General features: G+C 33.7%; 1 protein-coding gene across 1 annotated transcript in view; it reads right to left on the bottom strand.

The window, feature by feature from the left end:
• The window catches only part of LOC124022438 (ankyrin-3-like), a gene marked incomplete at its 3' end in the record, with an annotated part of 124,621 nt that extends 101,288 nt beyond the window's left edge, over positions 1 to 23,333 (bottom strand). Inside the window, 1 exon segment of the mRNA XM_046337363.1 lies at positions 23,286 to 23,333. Coding sequence (XP_046193319.1) covers positions 23,286 to 23,321 — 36 coding nt within the window.
• Between the last annotated feature and the right edge of the window lie 570 nt (positions 23,334 to 23,903).

Genomic DNA, 23,903 nt, shown 5'->3' with positions numbered 1-23,903 from the left:
AACATCCCTGTTAATATCTACTACAGTAACATCCCTGTTAATATCTACTACAGTAACATCCCTGTTAATATCTACTACAGTAACATCCCTGTTAATATCTACTACAGTAACATCCCTGTTAATATCTACTACAGTAACATCCCTGTTAATATCTACTACAGTAACATCCCTGTTAATATCTACTACAGTAACATCCCTGTTAATATCTACTACAGTAACATCCCTGTTAATATCTACTACAGTAACATCCCTGTTAATATCTACTACAGTAACATCCCTGTTAATATCTACTACAGTAACATCCCTGTTAATATCTACTACAGTAACATCCCTGTTAATATCTACTACAGTAACATCCCTGTTAATATCTACTACAGTAACATCCCTGTTAATGTTAATATCTACTACAGTAACATCCCTGTTAATATCTACTACAGTAACATCCCTGTTAATATCTACTACAGTAACATCCCTGTTAATGTTAATATCTACTACAGTAACATCCCTGTTAATGTTAATATCTACTACAGTAACATCCCTGTTAATGTTCATATCTACTACAGTAACATCCCTGTTAATGTTAATATCTACTACAGTAACATCCCTGTTAATATCTACTACAGTAACATCCCTGTTAATATCTACTACAGTAACATCCCTGTTAATGTTCATATCTACTACAGTAACATCCCTGTTAATATCTACTACAGTAACATCCCTGTTAATATCTACTACAGTAACATCCCTGTTAATGTTAATATCTACTACAGTAACATCCCTGTTCATATCTACTACAGTAACATCCCTGTTAATGTTAATATCTACTACAGTAACATCCCTGTTAATGTTAATATCTACTACAGTAACATCCCTGTTAATATCTACTACAGTAACATCCCTGTTAATGTTCATATCTACTACAGTAACATCCCTGTTAATATCTACTACAGTAACATCCCTGTTAATATCTACTACAGTAACATCCCTGTTAATATCTACTACAGTAACATCCCTGTTAATATCTACTACAGTAACATCCCTGTTAATATCTACTACAGTAACATCCCTGTTAATATCTACTACAGTAACATCCCTGTTAATATCTACTACAGTAACATCCCTGTTAATATCTACTACAGTAACATCCCTGTTAATATCTACTACAGTAACATCCCTGTTAATATCTACTACAGTAACATCCCTGTTCATATCTACTACAGTAACATCCCTGTTCATATCTACTACAGTAACATCCCTGTTAATGTTCATATCTACTACAGTAACATCCCTGTTAATATCTACTACAGTAACATCCCTGTTAATGTTAATATCTACTACAGTAACATCCCTGTTAATGTTCCCTGTTATATCTACTACAGTAACATCCCTGTTAATGTTCATATCTACTACAGTAACATCCCTGTTAATGTTAATATCTACTACAGTAACATCCCTGTTAATGTTAATATCTACTACAGTAACATCCCTGTTAATGTTCATATCTACTACAGTAACATCCCTGTTAATATCTACTACAGTAACATCCCTGTTCATATCTACTACAGTAACATCCCTGTTAATATCTACTACAGTAACATCCCTGTTAATGTTCATATCTACTACAGTAACATCCCTGTTAATATCTACTACAGTAACATCCCTGTTAATATCTACTACAGTAACATCCCTGTTAATATCTACTACAGTAACATCCCTGTTAATATCTACTACAGTAACATCCCTGTTAATATCTACTACAGTAACATCCCTGTTAATATCTACTACAGTAACATCCCTGTTAATATCTACTACAGTAACATCCCTGTTAATATCTACTACAGTAACATCCCTGTTAATATCTACTACAGTAACATCCCTGTTAATATCTACTACAGTAACATCCCTGTTAATATCTACTACAGTAACATCCCTGTTAATGTTCATATCTACTACAGTAACATCCCTGTTAATGTTCATATCTACTACAGTAACATCCCTGTTAATATCTACTACAGTAACATCCCTGTTAATATCTACTACAGTAACATCCCTGTTAATATCTACTACAGTAACATCCCTGTTAATATCTACTACAGTAACATCCCTGTTAATATCTACTAAAGTAACATCCCTGTTAATATCTACTACAGTAACATCCCTGTTAATATCTACTACAGTAACATCCCTGTTAATGTTCATATCTACTACAGTAACATCCCTGTTAATGTTCCCTGTTATGTTCCCTGTTAATATCTACTACAGTAACATCCCTGTTAATATCTACTACAGTAACATCCCTGTTAATATCTACTACAGTAACATCCCTGTTAATATCTACTAAAGTAACATCCCTGTTATCTACTACAGTAACATCCCTGTTAATGTTAATATCTACTACAGTAACATCCCTGTTAATATCTACTACAGTAACATCCCTGTTAATATCTACTACAGTAACATCCCTGTTAATATCTACTACAGTAACATCCCTGTTAATATCTACTACAGTAACATCCCTGTTAATATCTACTACAGTAACATCCCTGTTAATATCTACTACAGTAACATCCCTGTTAATATCTACTACAGTAACATCCCTGTTAATATCTACTACAGTAACATCCCTGTTAATATCTACTACAGTAACATCCCTGTTAATATCTACTACAGTAACATCCCTGTTAATATCTACTACAGTAACATCCCTGTTAATATCTACTACAGTAACATCCCTGTTAATATCTACTACAGTAACATCCCTGTTAATATCTACTACAGTAACATCCCTGTTAATGTTCCCTGTTATATCTACTACAGTAACATCCCTGTTAATATCTACTATAACATCCCTGTTAATATCTACTACAGTAACATCCCTGTTAATATCTACTACAGTAACATCCCTGTTAATGTTATATCTACTACAGTAACATCCCTGTTAATGTTCATATCTACTACAGTAACATCCCTGTTAATGTTAATATCTACTACAGTAACATCCCTGTTAATATCTACTACAGTAACATCCCTGTTAATATCTACTACAGTAACATCCCTGTTAATGTTATATCTACTACAGTAACATCCCTGTTAATGTTCATATCTACTACAGTAACATCCCTGTTAATATCTACTACAGTATCCCTGTTAATATCCCATCCCTGTTAATATCTACTACAGTAACATCCCTGTTAATATCTACTACAGTAACATCCCTGTTAATATCTACTACAGTAACATCCCTGTTAATATCTACTACAGTAACATCCCTGTTAATATCTACTACAGTAACATCCCTGTTAATATCTACTACTAGTAACATCCCTGTTAATGTTAATATCTACTACAGTAACATCCCTGTTAATATCTACTACAGTAACATCCCTGTTAATATCTACTACAGTAACATCCCTGTTAATGTTCATATCTACTACTAACATCCCTGTAATATCTACTCAGTAACATCCCTGTTAATATCTACTACAGTAACATCCCTGTTAATATCTACTACAGTAACATCCCTGTTAATATCTACTACAGTAACATCCCTGTTAATATCTACTACAGTAACATCCCTGTTAATATCTACTACAGTAACATCCCTGTTAATATCTACTACAGTAACATCCCTGTTAATATCTACTACAGTAACATCCCTGTTAATATCTACTACAGTAACATCCCTGTTAATATCTACTACAGTAACATCCCTGTTAATATCTACTACAGTAACATCCCTGTTAATGTTCATATCTACTACAGTAACATCCCTGTTAATATCTACTACAGTAACATCCCTGTTAATATCTACTACAGTAACATCCCTGTTAATATCTACTACAGTAACATCCCTGTTAATATCTACTACAGTAACATCCCTGTTAATATCTACTACAGTAACATCCCTGTTAATATCTACTACAGTAACATCCCTGTTAATATCTACTACAGTAACATCCCTGTTAATGTTCATATCTACTACAGTAACATCCCTGTTAATATCTACTACAGTAACATCCCTGTTAATATCTACTACAGTAACATCCCTGTTAATATCTACTAAAGTAACATCCCTGTTAATATCTACTACAGTAACATCCCTGTTAATGTTAATATCTACTACAGTAACATCCCTGTTCATATCTACTACAGTAACATCCCTGTTAATGTTATATCTACTACAGTAACATCCCTGTTAATATCTACTACAGTAACATCCCTGTTAATATCTACTACAGTAACATCCCTGTTAATATATCTACTACAGTAACATCCCTGTTAATATCTACTACAGTAACATCCCTGTTAATATCTACTACAGTAACATCCCTGTTAATATCTACTACAGTAACATCCCTGTTAATATCTACTACAGTAACATCCCTGTTAATATCTACTACAGTAACATCCCTGTTAATATCTACTACAGTAACATCCCTGTTAATATATCTACTACAGTAACATCCCTGTTAATGTTAATATCTACTACAGTAACATCCCTGTTAATATCTACTACAGTAACATCCCTGTTAATATCTACTACAGTAACATCCCTGTTAATATCTACTACAGTAACATCCCTGTTAATGTTCATATCTACTACAGTAACATCCCTGTTAATATCTACTACAGTAACATCCCTGTTAATATCTACTACAGTAACATCCCTGTTAATATCTACTACAGTAACATCCCTGTTAATATCTACTACAGTAACATCCCTGTTAATGTTAATATCTACTACAGTAACATCCCTGTTAATATCTACTACAGTAACATCCCTGTTAATGTTAATATCTACTACAGTAACATCCCTGTTAATGTTAATATCTACTACAGTAACATCCCTGTTCATATCTACTACAGTAACATCCCTGTTCATATCTACTACAGTAACATCCCTAATATCTACTAGTAACATCCCTGTTAATATCTACTACAGTAACATCCCTGTTAATATCTACTACAGTAACATCCCTGTTAATATCTACTACAGTAACATCCCTGTTAATATCTACTACAGTAACATCCCTGTTAATATCTACTACAGTAACATCCCTGTTAATATCTACTACAGTAACATCCCTGTTAATATCTACTACAGTAACATCCCTGTTAATATCTACTACAGTAACATCCCTGTTAATATCTACTACAGTAACATCCCTGTTAATATCTACTACAGTAACATCCCTGTTAATATCTACTATATCTACTACAGTAACATCCCTGTTAATGTTCATATCTACTACAGTAACATCCCTGTTAATATCTACTACAGTAACATCCCTGTTAATATCTACTACAGTAACATCCCTGTTAATATCTACTACAGTAACATCCCTGTTAATATCTACTACAGTAACATCCCTGTTAATATCTACTACAGTAACATCCCTGTTAATATCTACTACAGTAACATCCCTGTTAATATCTACTACAGTAACATCCCTGTTAATGTTCATATCTACTACAGTAACATCCCTGTTCATATCTACTACAGTAACATCCCTGTTAATATCTACTACAGTAACATCCCTGTTAATATCTACTAAAGTAACATCCCTGTTAATATCTACTACAGTAACATCCCTGTTAATATCTACTACAGTAACATCCCTGTTAATATCTACTACAGTAACATCATATCTACTACAGTAACATCCCTGTTAATATCTACTACAGTAACATCCCTGTTAAATATCTACTACAGTAACATCCCTGTTAATATCTACTACAGTATCTAATACAGTAACATCCATCCCTGTTAATATCTACTAGTAACATCCCTGTTAATATCTACTACAGTAACATCCCTGTTAATATCTACTACAGTAACATCCCTGTTATATCTACTACAGTAACATCCCTGTTCATATCTACTACAGTAACATCCCTGTTAATATCTACTACAGTAACATCCCTGTTAATATCTACTACAGTAACATCCCTGTTAATATCTACTACAGTAACATCCCTGTTAATATCTACTACAGTAACATCCCTGTTAATATCTACTACAGTAACATCCCTGTTAATATCTACTACAGTAACATCCCTGTTAATGTTCATATCTACTACAGTAACATCCCTGTTAATGTTCATATCTACTACAGTAACATCCCTGTTAATATCTACTACAGTAACATCCCTGTTAATATCTACTACAGTAACATCCCTGTTAATATCTAACAACATCCCTGTTAATATCTACTACAGTAACATCCCTGTTAATATCTACTACAGTAACATCCCTGTTAATATCTACTACAGTAACATCCCTGTTAATGTTCATATCTACTACAGTAACATCCCTGTTAATGTTCATATCTACTACAGTAACATCCCTGTTAATGTTCATATCTACTACAGTAACATCCCTGTTAATATCTACTACAGTAACATCCCTGTTAATATCTACTACAGTAACATCCCTGTTAATATCTACTACAGTAACATCCCTGTTAATATCTACTACAGTAACATCCCTGTTAATATCTACTACAGTAACATCCCTGTTAATGTTAATATCTACTACAGTAACATCCCTGTTAATATCTACTACAGTAACATCCCTGTTAATATCTACTACAGTAACATCCCTGTTAATATCTACTACAGTAACATCCCTGTTAATATCTACTACAGTAACATCCCTGTTAATATCTACTACAGTAACATCCCTGTTAATATCTACTACAGTAACATCCCTGTTAATATCTACTACAGTAACATCCCTGTTAATATCTACTACAGTAACATCCCTGTTAATATCTACTACAGTAACATCCCTGTTAATATCTACTACAGTAACATCCCTGTTAATATCTACTACAGTAACATCCCTGTTAATATCTACTACAGTAACATCCCTGTTAATATCTACTACAGTAACATCCCTGTTAATATCTACTACAGTAACATCCCTGTTAATGTTCATATCTATAACATCCCTGTTAATATCTACTACAGTAACATCCCTGTTAATATCTACTACAGTAACATCCCTGTTAATATCTACTACAGTAACATCCCTGTTAATGTTAATATCTACTACAGTAACATCCCTGTTAATGTTCATATCTACTACAGTAACATCCCTGTTAATGTTAATATCTACTACAGTAACATCCCTGTTAATATCTACTACAGTAACATCCCTGTTAATATCTACTACAGTAACATCCCTGTTAATATCTACTACAGTAACATCCCTGTTAATATCTACTACAGTAACATCCCTGTTAATATCTACTACAGTAACATCCCTGTTAATATCTACTACAGTAACATCCCTGTTAATATCTACTACAGTAACATCCCTGTTAATATCTACTACAGTAACATCCCTGTTAATGTTAATATCTACTACAGTAACATCCCTGTTAATATCTACTACAGTAACATCCCTGTTAATGTTAATATCTACTACAGTAACATCCCTGTTAATATCTACTACAGTAACATCCCTGTTAATATCTACTACAGTAACATCCCTGTTAATGTTCATATCTACTACAGTAACATCCCTGTTAATATCTACTACAGTAACATCCCTGTTAATATCTACTACAGTAACATCCCTGTTAATATCTACTACAGTAACATCCCTGTTAATATCTACTACAGTAACATCCCTGTTAATATCTATCAGTATCCTAAGTAACATCCCTGTTAATATCTACTACAGTAACATCCCTGTTAATATCTACTACAGTAACATCCCTGTTAATATCTACTACAGTAACATCCCTGTTAATATCTACTACAGTAACATCCCTGTTCATATCTACTACAGTAACATCCCTGTTAATGTTCATATCTACTACAGTAACATCCCTGTTAATATCTACTACAGTAACATCCCTGTTAATGTTAATATCTACTACAGTAACATCCCTGTTAATGTTAATATCTACTACAGTAACATCCCTGTTAATGTTCATATCTACTACAGTAACATCCCTGTTAATGTTAATATCTACTACAGTAACATCCCTGTTAATGTTAATATCTACTACAGTAACATCCCTGTTAATGTTCATATCTACTACAGTAACATCCCTGTTAATATCTACTACAGTAACATCCCTGTTCATATCTACTACAGTAACATCCCTGTTCATATCTACTACAGTAACATCCCTGTTAATGTTCATATCTACTACAGTAACATCCCTGTTAATATCTACTACAGTAACATCCCTGTTAATATCTACTACAGTAACATCCCTGTTAATATCTACTACAGTAACATCCCTGTTAATATCTACTACAGTAACATCCCTGTTAATATCTACTACAGTAACATCCCTGTTAATATCTACTACAGTAACATCCCTGTTAATATCTACTACAGTAACATCCCTGTTCATATCTACTACAGTAACATCCCTGTTAATATCTACTACAGTAACATCCCTGTTAATATCTACTACAGTAACATCCCTGTTAATGTTCATATCTACTACAGTAACATCCCTGTTAATGTTCATATCTACTACAGTAACATCCCTGTTAATATCTACTACAGTAACATCCCTGTTAATATCTACTACAGTAACATCCCTGTTAATATCTACTACAGTAACATCCCTGTTAATGTCTACTACAGTAACATCCCTGTTAATATCTACTACAGTAACATCCCTGTTAATATCTACTACAGTAACATCCCTGTTAATGTTCATATCTACTACAGTAACATCCCTGTTAATATCTACTACAGTAACATCCCTGTTAATGTTCATATCTACTACAGTAACATCCCTGTTAATATCTACTACAGTAACATCCCTGTTAATATCTACTACAGTAACATCCCTGTTAATATCTACTACAGTAACATCCCTGTTAATATCTACTAAAGTAACATCCCTGTTAATATCTACTACAGTAACATCCCTGTTAATGTTAATATCTACTACAGTAACATCCCTGTTAATATCTACTACAGTAACATCCCTGTTAATATCTACTACAGTAACATCCCTGTTAATATCTACTACAGTAACATCCCTGTTAATATCTACTACAGTAACATCCCTGTTAATATCTACTACAGTAACATCCCTGTTAATATCTACTACAGTAACATCCCTGTTAATATCTACTACAGTAACATCCCTGTTAATATCTACTACAGTAACATCCCTGTTAATATCTACTACAGTAACATCCCTGTTAATATCTACTACAGTAACATCCCTGTTAATATCTACTACAGTAACATCCCTGTTAATATCTACTACAGTAACATCCCTGTTAATATCTACTACAGTAACATCCCTGTTAATGTTAATATCTACTACAGTAACATCCCTGTTAATATCTACTACAGTAACATCCCTGTTAATGTTCATATCTACTACAGTAACATCCCTGTTAATATCTACTACAGTAACATCCCTGTTAATATCTACTACAGTAACATCCCTGTTAATATCTACTACAGTAACATCCCTGTTAATATCTACTACAGTAACATCCCTGTTAATATCTACTACAGTAACATCCCTGTTAATATCTACTACAGTAACATCCCTGTTAATATCTACTACAGTAACATCCCTGTTAATATCTACTACAGTAACATCCCTGTTAATATCTACTACAGTAACATCCCTGTTCATATCTACTACAGTAACATCCCTGTTAATATCTACTACAGTAACATCCCTGTTAATATCTACTACAGTAACATCCCTGTTAATGTTCATATCTACTACAGTAACATCCCTGTTAATGTTAATATCTACTACAGTAACATCCCTGTTAATGTTCATATCTACTACAGTAACATCCCTGTTAATGTTCATATCTACTACAGTAACATCCCTGTTAATGTTCATATCTACTACAGTAACATCCCTGTTAATGTTCATATCTACTACAGTAACATCCCTGTTAATATCTACTACAGTAACATCCCTGTTCATATCTACTACAGTAACATCCCTGTTCATATCTACTACAGTAACATCCCTGTTAATGTTCATATCTACTACAGTAACATCCCTGTTATCCTGTTAATATTAATATCTACTACAGTAACATCCCTGTTAATATCTACTACAGTAACATCCCTGTTCATATCTACTACAGTAACATCCCTGTTAATATCTACTAAAGTAACATCCCTGTTAATATCTACTACAGTAACATCCCTGTTAATATCTACTACAGTAACATCCCTGTTCATATCTACTACAGTAACATCCCTGTTAATATCTACTACAGTAACATCCCTGTTAATATCTACTACAGTAACATCCCTGTTAATGTTCATATCTACTACAGTAACATCCCTGTTAATGTTCTATCTACAGTAACATCCCTGTTAATATCTACTACAGTAACATCCCTGTTAATATCTACTACAGTAACATCCCTGTTAATATCTACTACAGTAACATCCCTGTTAATGTCTACTACAGTAACATCCCTGTTAATATCTACTAAAGTAACATCCCTGTTAATATCTACTACAGTAACATCCCTGTTAATGTTCATATCTACTACAGTAACATCCCTGTTAATGTTCATATCTACTACAGTAACATCCCTGTTAATGTTCATATCTACTACAGTAACATCCCTGTTAATATCTACTACAGTAACATCCCTGTTAATATCTACTACAGTAACATCCCTGTTAATATCTACTACAGTAACATCCCTGTTAATATCTACTACAGTAACATCCCTGTTAATATCTCCCTGTTACTACAGTAACATCCCTGTTAATATATCTACTACAGTAACATCCCTGTTAATATCTACTACAGTAACATCCCTGTTAATATCTACTACAGTAACATCCCTGTTAATATCTACTACAGTAACATCCCTGTTAATATCTACTACAGTAACATCCCTGTTAATATCTACTACAGTAACATCCCTGTTAATATCTACTACAGTAACATCCCTGTTAATATCTACTACAGTAACATCCCTGTTAATATCTACTACAGTAACATCCCTGTTAATATCTACTACAGTAACATCCCTGTTAATATCTACTACAGTAACATCCCTGTTAATATCTACTACAGTAACATCCCTGTTAATATCTACTACAGTAACATCCCTGTTAATATCTACTACAGTAACATCCCTGTTAATATCTACTACAGTAACATCCCTGTTAATGTTAATATCTACTACAGTAACATCCCTGTTAATATCTACTACAGTAACATCCCTGTTAATATCTACTACAGTAACATCCCTGTTAATGTTATATCTACTACAGTAACATCCCTGTTAATGTTATATCTACTACAGTAACATCCCTGTTAATGTTCATATCTACTACAGTAACATCCCTGTTAATGTTAATATCTACTACAGTAACATCCCTGTTAATATCTACTACAGTAACATCCCTGTTAATATCTACTACAGTAACATCCCTGTTAATGTTAATATCTACTACAGTAACATCCCTGTTAATGTTCATATCTACTACAGTAACATCCCTGTTAATATCTACTACAGTAACATCCCTGTTAATATCTACTACAGTAACATCCCTGTTAATATCTACTACAGTAACATCCCTGTTAATATCTACTACAGTAACATCCCTGTTAATGTTAATATCTACTACAGTAACATCCCTGTTCATATCTACTACAGTAACCCTGTTAATATATCTACTACAGTAACATCCCTGTTAATGTTAATATCTACTACAGTAACATCCCTGTTCATATCTACTACAGTAACATCCCTGTTAATATCTACTACAGTAACATCCCTGTTAATATCTACTACAGTAACATCCCTGTTAATATCTACTACTACAGTAACATCCCTGTTAATATCTACTACAGTAACATCCCTGTTAATATCTACTACAGTAACATCCCTGTTAATATCTACTACAGTAACATCCCTGTTAATATCTACTACAGTAACATCCCTGTTAATATCTACTACAGTAACATCCCTGTTAATATCTACTACAGTAACATCCCTGTTAATATCTACTACAGTAACATCCCTGTTAATATCTACTACAGTAACATCCCTGTTAATATCTACTACAGTAACATCCCTGTTAATATATCTACTACAGTAACATCCCTGTTAATGTTCCCTGTTATATCTACTACAGTAACATCCCTGTTAATATCTACTACAGTAACATCCCTGTTATATATCTACTACAGTAACATCCCTGTTAATGTTAATATCTACTACAGTAACATCCCTGTTAATGTTATCTACTACAGTAACATCCCTGTTAATGTTCATATCTACTACAGTAACATCCCTGTTAATATCTACTACAGTAACATCCCTGTTAATATCTACTACAGTAACATCCCTGTTCATATCTACTACAGTAACATCCCTGTTAATATCTACTACAGTAACATCCCTGTTAATATCTACTACAGTAACATCCCTGTTAATATCTACTACAGTAACATCCCTGTTCATATCTACTACAGTAACATCCCTGTTAATATCTACTACAGTAACATCCCTGTTAATGTTCATATCTACTACAGTAACATCCCTGTTAATATCTACTACAGTAACATCCCTGTTAATGTTATATCTACTACAGTAACATCCCTGTTAATGTTCATATCTACTACAGTAACATCCCTGTTAATATCTACTACAGTAACATCCCTGTTAATATCTACTACAGTAACATCCCTGTTAATGTTCATATCTACTACAGTAACATCCCTGTTAATATCTACTACAGTAACATCCCTGTTAATATCTACTACAGTAACATCCCTGTTAATGTTCATATCTACTACAGTAACATCCCTGTTAATGTTCATATCTACTACAGTAACATCCCTGTTAATATCTACTACAGTAACATCCCTGTTAATATCTACTACAGTAACATCCCTGTTAATATCTACTACAGTAACATTCCTGTTAATGTTAATATCTACTACAGTAACATCCCTGTTAATATCTACTACAGTAACATCCCTGTTAATATCTACTACAGTAACATCCCTGTTAATATCTACTACAGTAACATCCCTGTTAATATCTACTACAGTAACATCCCTGTTAATATCTACTACAGTAACATCCCTGTTAATATCTACTACAGTAACATCCCTGTTAATGTTCATATCTACTACAGTAACATCCCTGTTAATATCTACTACAGTAACATCCCTGTTAATGTTCTATCTACTACAGTAACATCCCTGTTAATGTTCTATCTACTACAGTAACATCCCTGTTAATATCTATCTACTACAGTAACATCCCTGTTAATATCTACTACAGTAACATCCCTGTTAATATCTACTACAGTAACATCCCTGTTAATATCTACTACAGTAACATCCTGTTAATGTTAATATCTACTACAGTAACATCCCTGTTAATATCTACTACAGTTCCTGTTAATATCTACTACAGTAACATCCCTGTTAATATCTACTACAGTAACATCCCTGTTAATATCTACTACAGTAACATCCCTGTTAATAATATCTACTACAGTAACATCCCTGTTAATGTTCATATCTACTACAGTAACATCCCTGTTATCCCTGTTAATATCTACTACAGTAACATCCCTGTTAATATCTACTACAGTAACATCCCTGTTAATGTTCATATCTACTACAGTAACATCCCTGTTAATGTTAATATCTACTACAGTAACATCCCTGTTAATATCTACTACAGTAACATCCCTGTTAATATCTACTACAGTAACATCCCTGTTAATATCTACTACAGTAACATCCCTGTTAATATCTACTACAGTAACATCCCTGTTAATATCTACTACAGTAACATCCCTGTTAATGTTCATATCTACTACAGTAACATCCCTGTTCATATCTACTACAGTAACATCCCTGTTAATATCTACTACAGTAACATCCCTGTTAATGTTCATATCTACTACAGTAACATCCCTGTTAATATCTACTACAGTAACATCCCTGTTAATATCTACTACAGTAACATCCCTGTTAATATCTACTACAGTAACATCCCTGTTAATATCTACTACAGTAACATCCCTGTTAATGTTAATATCTACTACAGTAACATCCCTGTTAATATCTACTACAGTAACATCCCTGTTAATATCTACTACAGTAACATCCCTGTTAATATCTACTACAGTAACATCCCTGTTAATATCTACTACAGTAACATCCCTGTTAATATCTACTACAGTAACATCCCTGTTAATATCTACTACAGTAACATCCCTGTTAATATCTACTACAGTAACATCCCTGTTAATATCTACTACAGTAACATCCCTGTTAATATCTACTACAGTAACATCCCTGTTAATATCTACTACAGTAACATCCCTGTTAATATCTACTACAGTAACATCCCTGTTAATGTTCATATCTACTACAGTAACATCCCTGTTAATATCTACTACAGTAACATCCCTGTTAATGTTCATATCTACTACAGTAACATCCCTGTTAATATCTACTACAGTAACATCCCTGTTAATGTTAATATCTACTACAGTAACATCCCTGTTAATATCTACTACAGTAACATCCCTGTTATATCTACTACAGTAACATCCCTGTTAATGTTCATATCTACTACAGTAACATCCCTGTTAATGTTCCCTGTTAATATCTACTACAGTAACATCCCTGTTAATATCTACTACAGTAACATCCCTGTTAATGTTCATATCTACTACAGTAACATCCCTGTTAATGTTCCCTGTTAATGTTCATATCTACTACAGTAACATCCCTGTTAATGTTAATATCTACTACAGTAACATCCCTGTTAATATCTACTACAGTAACATCCCTGTTAATGTTCATATCTACTACAGTAACATCCCTGTTAATATCTACTACAGTAACATCCCTGTTAATATCTACTACAGTAACATCCCTGTTAATGTTCATATCTACTACAGTAACATCCCTGTTAATCTACTGTTCCCTGTTATATCTACTACAGTAACATCCCTGTTAATATACTACTACAGTAACATCCCTGTTAATATCTACTACAGTAACATCCCTGTTAATATCTACTACAGTAACATCCCTGTTAATATCTACTACAGTAACATCCCTGTTAATATCTACTACAGTAACATCCCTGTTAATGTTAATATCTACTACAGTAACATCCCTGTTCATATCTACTACAGTAACATCCCTGTTAATATCTACTACAGTAACATCCCTGTTAATATCTACTACAGTAACATCCCTGTTAATATCTACTACAGTAACATCCCTGTTAATGTTCATATCTACTACAGTAACATCCCTGTTAATATCTACTACAGTAACATCCCTGTTAATGTTCATATCTACTACAGTAACATCCCTGTTAATGTTAATATCTACTACAGTAACATCCCTGTTAATCTATCAGTAACATCCCTGTTAAGTAACATCTACTACTACAGTAACATCCCTGTTAATATCTACTACAGTAACATCCCTGTTAATATCTACTACAGTAACATCCCTGTTAATGTTAATATCTACTACAGTAACATCCCTGTTAATATCTACTACAGTAACATCCCTGTTAATATCTACTACAGTAACATCCCTGTTCATATCTACTACAGTAACATCCCTGTTAATATATCTACTACAGTAACATCCCTGTTAATATCTACTACAGTAACATCCCTGTTAATGTTCATATCTACTACAGTAACATCCCTGTTAATATCTACTACAGTAACATCCCTGTTAATGTTCATATCTACTACAGTAACATCCCTGTTATATCTACTACTAACTCCCTGTTAATATCTACTACAGTAACATCCCTGTTCATATCTACTACAGTAACATCCCTGTTAATATCTACTACAGTAACATCCCTGTTAATATCTACTACAGTAACATCCCTGTTAATATCTACAGTAACATCCCTGTTAATGTTATATCTACTACAGTAACATCCCTGTTAATATCTACTACAGTAACATCCCTGTTAATGTTCCCTATCTACTACTAGTAACATCCCTGTTATATCTACTACAGTAACATCCCTGTTAATATCTACTACAGTAACATCCCTGTTAATATCTACTACAGTAACATCCCTGTTAATATCTACTACAGTAACATCCCTGTTAATATCTACTACAGTAACATCCCTGTTAATATCTACTACAGTAACATCCCTGTTAATATCTACTACAGTAACATCCCTGTTAATATCTACTACAGTAACATCCCTGTTAATATCTACTACAGTAACATCCCTGTTAATGTTAATATCTACTACAGTAACATCCCTGTTAATGTTAATATCTACTACAGTAACATCCCTGTTAATGTTCATATCTACTACAGTAACATCCCTGTTAATGTTCATATCTACTACAGTAACATCCCTGTTAATGTTCATATCTACTACAGTAACATCCCTGTTAATGTTCATATCTACTACAGTAACATCCCTGTTAATGTTCATATCTACTACAGTAACATCCCTGTTAATGTTCATATCTACTACAGTAACATCCCTGTTAATATCTACTACAGTAACATCCCTGTTAATGTTCATATCTACTACAGTAACATCCCTGTTAATATCTACTACAGTAACATCCCTGTTAATATCTACTACAGTAACATCCCTGTTAATGTTCATATCTACTACAGTAACATCCCTGTTCATATCTACTACAGTAACATCCCTGTTAATATCTACTACAGTAACATCCCTGTTAATATCTACTACTAACATCCCTGTTAGTAACATCCCTGTTAATGTTCATATCTACTACAGTAACATCCCTGTTCATATCTACTACAGTAACATCCCTGTTAATGTTCATATCTACTACAGTAACATCCCTGTTAATATCTACTACAGTAACATCCCTGTTAATGTTCATATCTACTACAGTAACATCCCTGTTAATGTTCATATCTACTACAGTAACATCCCTGTTCATATCTACTACAGTAACATCCCTGTTAATGTTCATATCTACTACAGTAACATCCCTGTTAATATCTACTACAGTAACATCCCTGTTAATGTTATATCTACTACAGTAACATCCCTGTTAATGTTCATATCTACTACAGTAACATCCCTGTTAATATCTACTACAGTAACATCCCTGTTAATGTTCATATCTACTACAGTAACATCCCTGTTAATATCTACTACAGTAACATCCCTGTTAATGTTCATATCTACTACAGTAACATCCCTGTTAATATCTACTACAGTAACATCCCTGTTAATGTTCATATCTACTACAGTAACATCCCTGTTAATGTCTATCATATCTACTACAGTAACATCCCTGTTAATATCTACTACAGTAACATCCCTGTTAATATCTACTACAGTAACATCCCTGTTAATATATCTACTACAGTAACATCCCTGTTAATGTTCATATCTACTACAGTAACATCCCTGTTAATATATCTACTACAGTAACATCCCTGTTAATGTTCATCTACTACAGTAACATCCCTGTTAATATCTACTACAGTAACATCCCTGTTAATATCTACTACAGTAACATCCCTGTTAATATCTACTACAGTAACATCCCTGTTAATATCTACTACAGTAACATCCCTGTTAATATCTACTACAGTAACATCCCTGTTAATGTTCATATCTACTACAGTAACATCCCTGTTAATATCTACTACAGTAACATCCCTGTTAATATCTACTACAGTAACATCCCTGTTAATATCTACTACAGTAACATCCCTGTTAATATCTACTACAGTAACATCCCTGTTAATATCTACTACAGTAACATCCCTGTTAATATCTACTACAGTAACATCCCTGTTAATGTTCATATCTACTACAGTAACATCCCTGTTAATGTTCATATCTACTACAGTAACATCCCTGTTAATGTTCATATCTACTACAGTAACATCCCTGTTAATATCTACTACAGTAACATCCCTGTTAATATCTACTACAGTAACATCCCTGTTAATATCTACTACAGTAACATCCCTGTTAATATCTACTACTACAGTAACATCCCTGTTAATATCTACTATAACATCCCTGTTCATATCTACTACAGTAACATCCCTGTTAATATCTACTACAGTAACATCCCTGTTAATGTTCATATCTACTACAGTAACATCCCTGTTAATATCTACTACAGTAACATCCCTGTTAATGTCATATCTACTACAGTAACATCCCTGTTAATATATCTACTACAGTAACATCCCTGTTAACTATGTTAATATCTACTACAGTAACATCCCTGTTAATATCTACTACAGTAACATCCCTGTTAATATCTACTACAGTAACATCCCTGTTAATATCTACTACAGTAACATCCCTGTTAATGTTCATATCTACTACAGTAACATCCCTGTTAATATCTACTACAGTAACATCCCTGTTAATATCTACTACAGTAACATCCCTGTTAATATCTACTACAGTAACATCCCTGTTAATATCTACTACAGTAACATCCCTGTTAATAATATCTACTACAGTAACATCCCTGTTAATGTTCATATCTACTACAGTAACATCCCTGTTAATGTTCATATCTACTACAGTAACATCCCTGTTAATGTTCTATCTACTACAGTAACATCCCTGTTAATATCTACTAGTAACATCCCTGTTAATGTTAATATCTACTACAGTAACATCCCTGTTAATGTTCATATCTACTACAGTAACATCCCTGTTAATATCTACTACAGTAACATCCCTGTTAATATCTACTACAGTAACATCCCTGTTAATATCTACTACAGTAACATCCCTGTTAATGTTCTATCTACTACAGTAACATCCCTGTTAATATCTACTACAGTAACATCCCTGTTAATATAACATCTACTACAGTAACATCCCTGTTAATATAACATAATATCTACTAGTAACATCCCTGTTAATATCTACTACAGTAACATCCCTGTTAATATCTACTACAGTAACATCCCTGTTAATATCTACTACAGTAACATCCCTGTTAATATCTACTACAGTAACATCCCTGTTAATATCTACTACAGTAACATCCCTGTTAATGTTCATATCTACTACAGTAACATCCCTGTTAATATCTACTACAGTAACATCCCTGTTAATATCTACTACAGTAACATCCCTGTTAATATCTACTACAGTAACATCCCTGTTAATGTTCATATCTACTACAGTAACATCCCTGTTAATATCTACTACAGTAACATCCCTGTTAATGTTATATCTACTACAGTAACATCCCTGTTAATGTTCATATCTACTACAGTAACATCCCTGTTAATGTTCATATCTACTACAGTAACATCCCTGTTAATGTTCATATCTACTACAGTAACATCCCTGTTAATGTTCATATCTACTACAGTAACATCCCTGTTAATATCTAGTAACATCCCTGTTAATATCTACTACAGTAACATCCCTGTTAATATCTACTACAGTAACATCCCTGTTAATATCTACTACAGTAACATCCCTGTTAATATCTACTACAGTAACATCCCTGTTAATATCTACTACAGTAACATCCCTGTTATATCTACTACAGTAACATCCCTGTTAATGTTCATATCTACTACAGTAACATCCCTGTTAATATCTACTACAGTAACATCCCTGTTAATATCTACTACAGTAACATCCTGTTAATATCTACTACAGTAACATCCCTGTTAATATCTATCTACTACAGTAACATCCCTGTTAATATCTACTACAGTAACATCCCTGTTAATATCTACTACAGTAACATCCCTGTTAATGTTCATATCTACTACAGTAACATCCCTGTTAATGTTCATCTACTACAGTAACATCCCTGTTAATATATCTACTACAGTAACATCCCTGTTAATCTACTACAGTAACATCCCTGTTAATATCTACTACAGTAACATCCCTGTTAATGTTCATATCTACTACAGTAACATCCCTGTTAATATCTACTACAGTAACATCCCTGTTAATATCTACTACAGTAACATCCCTGTTAATATCTACTACAGTAACATCCCTGTTAATCTACTACAGTAACATCCCTGTTAATGTTCATATCTACTACAGTAACATCCCTGTTATATCTACTACAGTAACATCCCTGTTAATGTTCATATCTACTACAGTAACATCCCTGTTAATATCTACTACAGTAACATCCCTGTTAATGTTCATATCTACTACAGTAACATCCCTGTTAATATCTACTACAGTAACATCCCTGTTAATATCTACTACAGTAACATCCCTGTTAATATCTACTACAGTAACATCCCTGTTAATATCTACTACAGTAACATCCCTGTTAATATCTACTACAGTAACATCCCTGTTAATATCTACTACAGTAACATCCCTGTTAATGTTCCTGTTAATATCTACTACAGTAACATCCCTGTTAATATCTACTACAGTAACATCCTGTTAATATCTACTACAGTAATCCCTGTTAATATCTACTACAGTAACATCCCTGTTAATATATCTACTACAGTAACATCCCTGTTAATGTTCATATCTACTACAGTAACATCCCTGTTAATATCTACTACAGTAACATCCTGTTAATATCTACTACAGTAACATCCCTGTTAATGTTCATATCTACTACAGTAACATCCCTGTTAATATCTATAACATCCCTGTTAATATCTACTACAGTAACATCCTGTTAATGTTCATATATCTACTACAGTAACATCCTACAGTGTTAATATCTACTACAGTAACATCCCTGTTAATCCCTGTTAATATCTACTACAGTAACATCCCTGTTCATATCTACTACAGTAACATCCTGTTAATATCTACTACAGTAACATCCTGTTAAATATCTACTACAGTAACATCCCTGTTAATATCTACTACAGTAACATCCCTGTTAATGTTCATATCTACTACAGTAACATCCCTGTTAATATCTACTACAGTAACATCCCTGTTAATATCTACTACAGTAACATCCCTGTTAATATCTACTACAGTAACATCCCTGTTAATATCTACTACAGTAACATCCCTGTTATATCTACTACAGTAACATCCCTGTTAATATCTACTACAGTAACATCCCTGTTAATATCTACTACAGTAACATCCCTGTTAATATCTACTACAGTAACATCCTGTTAATGTTATATCTACTACAGTAACATCCCTGTTAATATTCTATCTACTACAGTAACATCCCTGTCCCTGTTAATATCTACTACAGTAACATCCCTGTTAATGTTCATATCTACTACAGTAACATCCCTGTTAATATCTACTACAGTAACATCCCTGTTAATATTAATAACATCCCTACTACAGTAACATCCCTGTTAATATCTACTACAGTAACATCCCTGTTAATATCTACTACAGTAACATCCTGTTAATGTTCATCTACTACAGTAACATCCCTGTTAATGTTCATATCTACTACAGTAACATCCCTGTTAATATCTACTACAGTAACATCCTGTTAATGTTAATATCTACTACAGTAACATCCCTGTTAATCTACTACAGTAACATCCCTGTTAATGTTCATATCTACTACAGTAACATCCCTGTTAATATCTACTACTGTTAATATCTACTACAGTAACATCCTGTTAATGTTATATCTACTACAGTAACATCCCTGTTAATGTTCATATCTACTACAGTAACATCCCTGTTAATGTTAATATCTACTACAGTAACATCCTGTTAATATATCTACTACAGTAACATCCCTGTTAATATCTACTACAGTAACATCCCTGTTAATATCTACTACAGTAACATCCCTGTTAATGTTCATATCTACTACAGTAACATCCCTGTTAATGTTCATATCTAACATCCCTGTTAAGTTATATCTACCTACTACTACAGTAACATCCTGTTAATATCTACTACAGTAACATCCCTGTTAATATCTACTACAGTAACATCCCTGTTAATATCTACTACAGTAACATCCCTGTTAATATCTACTACAGTAACATCCCTGTTCATATCTACAGTAACATCCCTGTTAATATCTACTACAGTAACATCCCTGTGTTCATATCTACTACAGTAACATCCCTGTTAATGTTCATATCTACTACAGTAACATCCCTGTTAATGTTCATATCTACTACAGTAACATCCCTGTTAATATCTACTACAGTAACATCCCTGTTCATATCTACTACAGTAACATCCCTGTTAATATCTACTACAGTAACATCCCTGTTAATATCTACTACAGTAACATCCCTGTTCATATCTACTATCCTGTTCATATCTACTAGTAACATCCCTGTTAATACAGTAACTCCCTGTTAATGTTCTATCTACTAGTAACATCCCTGTTAATGTTCATATCTACTACAGTAACATCCTGTTAATGTTCTATCTACTACAGTAACATCCCTGTAATGTTCATATCTACTACAGTAACATCCCTGTTAATATCTACTACAGTAACATCCCTGTTAATATCTACTACAGTAACATCCCTGTTCATATCTACACTAACATCCTGTTCATACAGTAACATCCCTGTTAATGTTCATATCTACTACAGTAACATCCCTGTTCATATCTACTACAGTAACATCCCTGTTAATGTTCATATCTACTACAGTAACATCCCTGTTATATCTACTACAGTATACTATCTACTAGTAACATCCCTGTTAATATCTACTACAGTAACATCCCTGTTCATATCTACTACAGTAACATCCCTGTTCATATCTACTACAGTAACATCCCTGTTAATGTTCATATCTACTACAGTAACATCCCTGTTCTACTATAACATCTGTTAATGTTCACTACTACAGTAACATCCTGTTAATATCTACTACAGTAACATCATATCTACTACAGTAACATCTACCTGTAACACCCTGTTAATGGTTCAACTACTACAGTAACATCCCTGTTCATTTCTACTACAGTAACATCCCTGTTAATGTTCATATCTACTACAGTAACATCCCTGTTAATGTTCATATCTACTACAGTCATGTCCCCCACAGTAACACACTAATATAAAACAGTCTTTTCCCTTATCTCTGAGTCATTCCGGGGTCCTTAGCTGAAATCTAAGCCCCTGCCACACAATGCGTCACGGTGCTGCAGCATGCTTGTCCTCTGTCCTAGTCCCGTAAACACTTTAACATCTATTACCCTGACACTGGTCCATCTCTCAGCCCTAAGTCACAACACAACACCAGCCAATGTCACTACACATTCCTACAGTCAGAACTAATGAGTAGTGATGCAGAGAGTGAAACAGTACAAAGTAATTTAATGTCAACACTTACTGCTTCTAGCAACTCTGCTCCCTCCTCCACTGCCATTTTCCCTGTTTGAGAGTGACACCTGGTCTCAATTAGCAGCGCAGGGATTGGCCCAAGCAGAGACATTATATCAGCGCTAAAAATACCTGGCTGGAAGAAACATGGTTCCGGAGACCAGGACACTACAGCAATGGAACTACCTAGCCTGCTAACACTGGTCTCAACCTGATACTACCTAGCCTGCTAACACTGGTCTCAACCTGATACTACCTAGCCTGCTAACACTGGTCTCAACCTGATACTACCTAGCCTGCTAACACTGGTCTCAACCTGATACTACCTAGCCTGCTAACACTGGTCTCAACCTGATACTACCTAGCCTGCTAACACTGGTCTCAACCTGATACTACCTAGCCTGCTAACACTGGTCTCAACCTGATACTACCTAGCCTGCTAACACTGGTCTCAACCTGATACTACCTAGCCTGCTAACACTGGTCTCAACCTGATACTACCTAGCCTGCTAACACTGGTCTCAACCTGACACTACCTAGCCTGCTAACACTGGTCTCAACCTGATACTACCTAGCCTGCTAACACTGGTCTCAACCTGATACTACCTAGCCTGCTAACACTGGTCTC

This window comes from Oncorhynchus gorbuscha, unplaced genomic scaffold (assembly GCF_021184085.1).
Source record: "Oncorhynchus gorbuscha isolate QuinsamMale2020 ecotype Even-year unplaced genomic scaffold, OgorEven_v1.0 Un_scaffold_1390, whole genome shotgun sequence".
In the NCBI taxonomy this organism is placed as follows: Eukaryota; Metazoa; Chordata; class Actinopteri; order Salmoniformes; family Salmonidae; genus Oncorhynchus; species Oncorhynchus gorbuscha.
This window is presented reverse-complemented; position numbering and strand designations above follow the sequence as displayed.